Here is a 9,683-nt window from a genome sequence, read left to right as displayed (position 1 = left end):
GTGCCTATTCCCGAATCTTGTTCTCCGAACAGCTTATTTACCTTAACTACTAACAGTTTATCTTTTCGAGATGTCCGACGAAACACCTCGTGGCAAGGCGACCTACACACCAACTCACCGACTGTCCGAGCGCTGGCAAGAGAATGCCACGATTACCCCAAACCAGTTGGAGGTACTCACTGGCAACTCTCTAACCGTTTCCAGGCTTATCTACTCTCCTTCCTATACTGTAATAATGAGTTCTTCTGTATGTAGCCACGCTAAATGCTCACATACCTACTGAGAAGAAAACTTTCTTTTAAGGGCTTCAACCCATCGCGGTTCTTTTATTTCTGATACGGCGTTCGAATCATCAGTCATGGAGAGACTGACAGCCCTACGGATACTTTACCTTCGAGGATCCGTTAGCGCCTGGACGATCGGCATCACGTCGTGGCTTAAAATGCATCTTGATTGATAACACTTGGGCACACAAAAACTATCAAATCAACAGGATGCGGTATACTGAACTCCATCTTCACAGACTGATGTCACTTTGAGCCCCATTTACTGTCCCAAATGTGACCCAAATATGTCCTTCATTGTATCCTGCCTCTTCGTGCCATCAACGAATAATATTTCGGACCTCTTACTGTAACTGTCCATAACTTACGGTGGTCAAAGCTTCCGACAAACGTCCCTCTCGAAAATCCACCTCCTCAGGTTGAACTCTCCATCACCATGCACTTGTCCCCACATCATCTGCATAATCAGTGGCTCGGTTGCTGCTTGCAGCCGCTCTTTTAGCCAAAATTTCTGTCAACGCCAAAGAGGCAACTCGATTAACTTCTTGGTCGATACGTTTTTCACCCACGGAAGTTCTTACATTGTTGCCAACTTCATCGAAGCTTCTGTCTTTATGAAACGCACGTCGACCTCATTTGTCAGGCCCTTGCTTCTCGTACTTTTACCCCGCTGTGATAACCATAGTAGAATAAAGTGCCCACTGATCTCGCTCATGGCATACATCCAAAGTAAGTAGCCTCGGTCACACTCTGAGCTTTCATCCAATGGTTAGTCTTTAGGCCAACTGTTAACATTATCGACACCACGGCCAGTTTATCGCTTTGCTACTTTCTGACCTCTTTGGTTTGAGAGCCGCAGTAACCTTCTCTACTCACCGCCAGCTGCAAAGCTAAATGGCACCTGTTTTGTACATAGCGCTTCATTTATGTATACACACAACGTTTGCATTTTTCCATTTAGATTAACCGGAATGTTATCTACACAATTGCTCCTTCGACCCACAACCTGTAGCGCTTCGTTCACAGGTTGCTCTTAAGGTAACGCTACCCTCCCTACCTTTAGACCAGCCTGCACATACACACATATGCTATCCTTGTCTACGGTGCCACCGTCTAGGATATCCTCGACTATTTGGAGTACGCCTTTTCTTCAGGTGTCTCGTTTATTTAACTGTCCCATCACCCATGATTTAGTCGTCTTGATCGTGAATGAAAACATTCTCACTCACCTGCTGTTCGAATCTGAAGGCTCGCTGAACGTCGCCAGCTTCTACTTTCTATATCAACATGTTCCCACCGCACCCGTCAGTTGTCTAATTCCTGTCGTTCATCCACGCGGTTCGCAATGCGATTTCATGATGACTTGACTGCCTCCATGATGACCCATTTTTGCTAGCCTAACGGCTTCAAACATAAGGCCGCCAAGGCTTTTATTGATGGCATGGCACCGTCATACTTCACTCGATGGCACACCGGAACTTTTGATCGCATACCTCACCCACTCACTTGCATTTCTCACGGCACTCCATCATTTTACAACCCACTAATAAATATGAACTTAGTCCAAGCCTACATCCAACTGCTTTTGATGATGTCCTTTATATGGCAAGCTGAATTTACCATTCAGCTTTTAGTACCTTGATATCCTGATGCACTATAAGTCCGTGTTATCCGCAAATTAGCTGCTTTTCATCATAGTTTTATGCAATTAACCCGCTTAGAGGACCATTATGAATGGCAGTTAAAATTCCGTATGGTGTCTATCTATATTTCAGTCCTTGTTTTCTGCATTGAGCCGATCACTGATCTTCTCATTCGACGCCAGTTTGAAAGAATCTGTAACACTTGAAACAAAACGCTAAAATCTGTTTCCACAAAAGGCTCACACCACTCCTGTTTTGTCCCTTGGATCCTAGTCTTTCAGAGCTCGCAACTTGCCCACATATTATACTCATATTTATCTGGTCTGGGGTATTTTGTTGTTTTTCTTCGCCCATCAATTTTCGCCTGTAATGATTTTGTGTGCCTCCCAAGAGTTTGGAAATAGTCTTGGAATTAGTGTGGAACCTCCAAGCAAAAAGTATTTCAGTTACTGTCGCAACCACTGAAATAGTATTTTGCTAAGCATCTGCTCCTGATATCAGCGCGTCCATACGAAGTGGTAGAGTCATACTAGACTGTCTGTTAATTAGCACTGGGTACTGGGATGCACTTTGTGTTTGGCGATTTACGTACAACGGCTAGTACAGAGTGGAAGTTGTAAAAGTAATCGATCAAAGGGGGCACTAGAGACAAGCGGTGAACCTTTCTTGGGGATCTGCGCAATCAATGAACTGGACGCTGATGTTCCCCGCAAATGAGTAGGTCGAAGTGCCCGGCGGAAGAACCGATGAAAGGGTGCCTGTAAGCAGTGATTAGGGTAGAACCTGCAGAAACAGTGGCTAAAAAAGTAAGGGATTTTTAACGTTTTCTGATATCCGACTTTAAGGTTTTTCGGGCACGCATCAAGTCTTTGGAATCATGGGAATAGCAGCCAGCTCCCTGTTCGTATATAGTTCCACTACTGTCAGTGGAAAAAGCCTGGTTTGTGGATGAGATCACGCTGAGACAAACCAGCGAATGTACTATGTTTTCGCTCTGTGTATTATTATTGATCACGCTGTACCGATAGATATGACAGATCGTCATCTTTTTCTAGGACGACGGGGAAGATTGAAGGAAAAACAAGTTAGAGTAAACCAAGCTTAGAGCCTAGAAATAACGGGGTAGCACTTCCGCAAACCGCTAGAATGCTGTCTGCTCCGTATCCCTATATGAATCAGAAACCTGGCCGCTGTGCGCTGAGGAAGTCAAAAGACCTTCAGTGTTGACCATCGATGTCTCCGGAGCATTGCCCGAATCTGGTGGGAACACCAGAGCAGCAGTTCTGTAGTACGTCGAACGGTATTCGGGAGAAATAACTCACCCTCGATGAATGAACTGATCACACCGCATAGGTTGCGCTGGCTTGGCCACGTGCTGCGTATGCCAATCGACCGACTTCCTCGAAGGGCTCTTTTCACACAACCACGTGAAGGGTTGAATAGAGCCAGAGGCGGTCAAACAATGACTTGACAGCGAAGTATTAAAGCCCGTAGCGTCTGTAATTCGTTGTCATTTACCATTTTCCTGAACTTAAAATGCACTTTGTAACTGTCGTACCTATTTTATCATGACGTTTGTTTTATTGTTACGAATACACCATTTTTCGGTGCGACCTGCCGACTTCATGCTGAACGAGTGTGTTTACGCTCCGTTGGACAGTTTGCTGACTGCTAAACCAGCGGGGCTAGATCTCTGTGTTTGCGTCAACTGTTGAACGTCACAATAAATCCCCGTGAGATTTTTTAGCCGTGAATAACTTTCCTATCGTGGAATATATCACTCATACGCAAATCATTCGTGGGAAATTTCTACAAGTGAATATTTCTTTCACAGCCGGTTACTGCATTTGGTTCGGTGTAGTGGACTATTGGATCTACGCATTCGTGTGTCCTCATCTGACTACTCATTCTTTTCATATTGTGATTTTGTGGTTTTGTATTGGTTACTTTGCTCGTTAATTTGTTCGAACACGCTGATAATGTCCTAGTTCGCTACAAGCAATTACCAGCAAACTCAGCTGCGCTGGTCACTGCCGTCTTCCTGGATGAGGACCCCGAGACGGACCACATCAAGGACTAGAGACATTGTCAGAGATGGCCCAGTCGCGCCCTTAATGGTGTTCGTGCATCTAAGCTATTGCCTTCAATGCACAGCTCTTTTTTCCAACCAACCCCCCACTTGACAGCCCACAAACAGTGCTGGATTTATGCACCAATTTATCAGCTCTCGCCTGCAATATGCACCGCTCCTATCCCCCCCCAACTCATGGATGAACGAAATCGCGGCAGCTACAACCACTATACTAGTATACGGTTATTACAGCCGACAATGATGATCATGATAAGAATGCTGTCTACATTACGAGTGAATGACATTTAAGCTTTCAGGCTTACGGCCCTTAGAGGTGAGAACACCGGATGAACGCCGCGAGGTGTCGATGTCGTGAGTAGTTGGCGTTTCATTGAGACCAAATGGAGTGAAACATCGATCTCTTGAGGTAACCGGTATGTTGGTCCGATTATGCAGACCAACAACAGACGCTTGTGGAGTTGTATTATTTCACTCGATTCTCGGTGGCTAGAATCCTTCTCGGCTCACGTCACCTCAACTACGTGCTTTTTAAACACGACTTTCCAGCGGTGCTTATAAGACACGCAAGTATGACTCGACATTTTATTTCTATTTCTAAGATATCATTTAAGCTTGTACGCTTCTCAATGTTACCCTACTTCCTTCACTAATCCCGCTTCTTTTTTTAGTCCATGGGTTCAAAGGGTTGTGTCAGCCGAATATTTTATTACTCTGCGTTGCGCGCAAATTTCAGGCGTGGTTCAAGAAAACCCTCGGGAGTATACGCTGTTAAACAGAGTGGTACACTGCCTAACTTGAAGTCTTAAGCTCGTTATAATGAACAATGCTTTTTTTCTTCCCTCTACCTTTAAGAGAAGAGCATCTTTGCTCCCTCTTTGCCTCTCTCTCTCGTCACTCTTGTGGGAATGAGAACCAGATAACTACCGGATTATTTACTCCTCAATGACACAACACAGTGAATCAAATTCGTTTTCTAACTATTCATGCACGTGCCATTAACTCAAGCGAAACTTATCGCCCGCAGTCAAAAGTGGGCTTGCATTAGAGCCCTTCGAATCTTCATATCGTGCCTTCTTGGTTCACTGGCAGCGGTACCCGATAGGCACAATTAGGGCCGGAAGGCGCTATTAGAGCAGGAAGGTTTTAGGTATTCTGTTCTGTTGCCTCACTATTTGTCTGGTTAGTTCTTCACAAGTCAGCAGATGAATTACTCAGCTTCATTTCTCTGATCAGTATTCTACACAGTGTTTGCGGACTAAACCCGAAGTTAAACAATACAAATCCACGTTTATATAATGCAATTTAAAAGCTAGAAATTGTCCAGTGAATGGATTGGCAGATCCTTCACGCACCACGCAGTGCAGACTGTTGCCATAAGATGACAAAAATACGAGCGTGAAGAGGTGGAACTTAGCATTTTATGTTCTGTTGTGTACGTAGAGAAAGAAACTGGCCACAAAGCGGTGTAAATGTGCCGGACCACAGTGCCGTTTGGTCGTTTATTAAAAGACTCGCATCCGAAGAGAGATGTTTCGTAAGCTACGATGGCGGCCGGTAGTTCTTTAGCTTCAGTGCGGTTTCTTAGGGCAAAAGGTGAAAAATCTGGAATGTTAACGCAATGTATAGAAGGACCAAGCTCAGTTAGAAAAGTCCGGAATTAATATTGTAGATTCCTAGTTTAGAATCGGAACACAATAATACGCACGAATTCGCGTCCGCTGAGCGCCCGTTGAAGATGACACAAGAGCCTATTTTCTTGATACTCCCTATGAATTGTGTTTATAGTGAACACAAATCTCCATTCTATACTTGTTGGTATGTGTAACGATCTCCAACAGAACCCATATCTGCTTAGACCTTGTATTTCTAATCGCCACTTATCCTAATCCCCGAGGTGTAACAATAATAGTAACTTACATTCTATTGTTTTTCGCTGTTTATAACTTTCTTGCCCTAATCCATTCAACAGATTCTAAGGAACTTCGCTTTCATTTGATCGCTGCTGTTTTATAATCTTTGTCAAAAACATCAGCTTTTGTTAAAATTTGGTGTAACCAAAATTGAATTATCTGTCACGAGTACGGCTGTCTCTCAAGAGTAGGACACTCTCCAAAAACTCGTGTGTATTTGAAATCCGTGCGAAAATTACTGGGTCATGTAGAAATTCTCACGGGTTCGTTGAAGTCCAAACGTGAGGCTTCTATCGATACCCAAAACTTCAAGGGTACAGTAATACGAGCTAATTGGTTTCAAAAAAATTCTTCAGATCGTGTATTCTGTCGTGAGACAGAAAAGTATCTCAGTAATGACATCCGAGATCTTTCTAGGATCAATCTTAAAGTATTCTTCTACCTTTCAGCTGGGACAAACGTTGCATCGAGTTCTAATTGCTACGCCGGAATCAGCGTCCAGCCTTGGGCTTTGCATTTTTCGTAGGAAGTTAAGTGATCGTTGCTTGGACGCGAACGTATCCATGCCCTCATAAATAATTTTACGGCCTAAATCATTCTATAAAGATTTAGTTGTTAAAACTGAGGATCAGAGTATGAAAATGCGATGGATGCTGCAATCACCATTTGAGCGATGAGTGGTGGCATCAGTTATGTACCTGGTTCAGGCGAATGATTTCATGTCTATTAGCGTATTATCGGAAAAGTGTGCTGCCACTATGAACGCAAGGGTGCCCCGTCGCTTACAGAGGAGTTAATTAGGTGCAAATAACCTGCTACAACTGGAATACGTGGCTCAATTAGTACTTTGGGTGTTTTTGTTATTGTAGACGCGATATTTTATCATTTTGGATGTTGTTTTCTGTTAGCTCCTTGTGTCACGCTAAGGACGACTTCAGTAGTTCCATATGCCCGTGTTCAACTTGATCAGACTTTAGTAGAGGGAGGGTCCACGATGATTATTAATAATGTCTAGTAGCTAGCTAACTAACCTGGTATGTCTTGGTACACCAATTTTCAGGCCTTGTTTTAGGGTTGTCGTTTGATTCCTGTGTAGCATTTCTGATCACATTCAATAGAAGTGTATTCAGCTGGTGGGGAAAACGACTGTTAACGAGTAACAACTACCTAAAGTAAGGCTACACCCTTAACCCCAACTCAGCAATGGTTTGTCGACATTTACTGGTATTTGGCAATGCTCACTAGGGTTTCCTGAGCGCACAGCTTGCAGTAGTTCGTGCATATGCAAATTTTGTGGTTTCCAATAATCCATCAGCATCCAATTGCGGTATATATGTTCTGGAAACACTTTTGCAACAATGAAACTCGTAAGGTACTCGTGGCTAGTTGTCAACACCATCGCCGAGAGCAAATATCTCATCTTTTGAGGGTACAATCTGGTTGTCCCGGTAATTTACAAAATATCAGAAATCCTGGCGTCAAGGATTTCACCATAGGCTACTTCTGGTAAGATAAAGACAGCTTTACAGCAGAGATTATCGTCACGTGACAAAACGGCAGTATCTGCAAAGATTCCCGATTCATATAAATGAAAACGAGTACAAAGCACTGATTTTTATTTCCTCGAAGATGTACTTAATGATGCAGAAATGTTGCAGACTAATTCAGCAACAGTTTCGTCGATTAAGGTCTCGGGACAGGTGCATGATTGGGCGGAAATGACAGAATTGAGTAACCCAGATTCATGGCGACGTCACCTTACTCCTCTGCAGCAGTCACATCATCGTCCGGCTTTTGTGATCAAGGTGGCCACTGGTGGTGCTATTTGCTAAATTACTCTGCTTGGGTACTGAGATTGATACTCTGAAACGCCAGATACATGAAGCGGAAGTACGGCCTGATGGTTGGTCTACTCATGTGTTCTCGATTGTGAAGTCAAATTGGGAACCACATTTCTTCTTCATCCATAAGTCCCCAGATATAGACGAAAATCTAAATGAAACACACTCACAAGCAAATGTAACATTCTTACTTCTATGACGGCGGTGACCCAGAAGCATGTTTCAGTGCAACTATTCGGCGATAATGTGACGCCCACAACTGCATCTCATCGTCGGCTGCAGAAGAAAACAACGAACAAGGATTGCAACGCCTACGCCTGAACACATCCAAAAGGATTTTGAAGCCATTGTGTGAAAGAAGGAAGACTTACATGCAGTTTTAGCCCTTCAAGTTATTTATCCAAAACTTCAAAATTTTCTAGGACAGTTGTAGTTTAAGCCTACCAAAGGTGGAATGTATATTTTTGTTAGCTGCCATTACTGACAGCATTTTCTCCATTAGGTCAAGTAGAATGTCGTAAAGATGCTTTCTTCAGGTGTGTTCCGCATTGGATACAAAAATACTTTGGGAGTACCTGAAAAATAATTACGTCACCTTTTTCCGTGCAAACTCGGATTGAAGCAGTCAGCGGAGGTTTGTGTCAGAAAAATCCCTTTATCGATGGGGTGGTACTCCATCAGAAAAAACGAGGAAGTCGACACAGTTATTACGTATTATGAACTGTTCATGACATAAGCATGGTGGCCTTTTATCTTCACCGGTATACCTACCTCTTGACACCACAATATACCTAACTAGTGAGTTTATGGGCTATCATATCTGCTGATTCGCCAATATGTTGCATGTGACTGCTGACCCGCTCCATGGTCTAGTGTCGAAAAGAGACCCAAAGAAAGGAACATAACAGATATATTCCGAACAAGCGAGTGCGAGAGTGAGAGTGCGTGCGAAAGAGAAAACACAACGGTCTCAAGCTATTTATTGGAGGGACACTGTCTGCACGCACACTTTCCAATCCGCACGTGGTCAAGCTTCAATACAAGGCTGTGACGCGTTGCATATTGAGGGGGCGTTGTCTGTCTGGTTAGTATCCAGCGGAGCTGAGGGTCTCGGTGAATTTCGGGCATTCAGTAGTTGCTTTCGGGGATATGATCCTGCCGATATGTGCGGAACAAGTAAACAGTGTACTAAAGTGGCCCGTGTTCTAGAGTTTTGGCAGAGTCAACAGTTTGAAAGTGGTTTGTGATCGGTCGATAAATCGGAAGCTGAGGCGAACTACGTGCAGCAATTAGCCTGGGTATGACACTCGTAATACCGCCATTGAAAAGACATTCTTGAATTTGTGGAGAGCTCCCTAATATAGATTATTTCCAGCAATCCGTGGGGCCAAGTTAATTTACGCGCAGAACTCTAAAAGCCAAATCCTCCAACTGAAGGTTGATCTACAAATGCTGTGCTACAAATTCAATAATAAAATAATGAAAATTTACAAACCTCAAATCGTGGTACAACGTCGGCTTCCATACACCAGTTTAGGAACTGCTGATTCCTAACAAATTCTAAAGTTTGCACCCACTTAAGTCCACGTGTTGACAAGATTGCGAAACCACGTGTTGACGCAAGCAACACGCCCGATGACAAGGTCAAAGAACAAAGCAATAAGGTGGTATAAACGCAAAACTAAATAACGAAATGGGGAATTGCATTGTACAATATAAAAAATATAAGGAAGGAAAAATCACCAACCACCAAACAACATGATGGAACATCAGACTGTACACCCAGCACTGAGCACGTCATTAGTCATAAGGTTTCTCACAGATTAGTTCCCTTCTTGCCCTAAAACCCAATCAACTTACTTACTTACTCACTTGGCCTGAAGAAGCTTTTATGTCGAAAGCGAAACGTTGCC

At 43.5% G+C, this 9,683-nt stretch overlaps 2 protein-coding genes across 2 annotated transcripts in view; one reads left to right on the top strand and one right to left on the bottom strand.

The window, feature by feature from the left end:
* T265_15180 (hypothetical protein) overlaps positions 1-9,683 on the top strand; it is a gene marked incomplete at both ends in the record, with an annotated part of 60,607 nt that overhangs the window by 42,074 nt on the left and 8,850 nt on the right. The window lies entirely within an intron of this gene.
* The window catches only part of T265_10542 (hypothetical protein), a gene marked incomplete at both ends in the record, with an annotated part of 11,700 nt that continues 5,085 nt past the window's right edge, over positions 3,069-9,683 (bottom strand). Inside the window, one exon of the mRNA XM_009176943.1 lies at positions 3,069-3,210. Within this exon, the coding sequence (XP_009175207.1) occupies positions 3,069-3,210 (142 nt within the window). The remainder of the gene's footprint in view (positions 3,211-9,683) is intronic.

The sequence above is a fragment of the Opisthorchis viverrini genome, assembly GCF_000715545.1.
Source record: "Opisthorchis viverrini unplaced genomic scaffold opera_v5_385, whole genome shotgun sequence".
Lineage (NCBI taxonomy): Eukaryota > Metazoa > Platyhelminthes > Trematoda > Opisthorchiida > Opisthorchiidae > Opisthorchis > Opisthorchis viverrini.
Note: the sequence above shows the minus strand (reverse complement) of the source record. Positions and strands in the feature narration are given on the sequence as shown.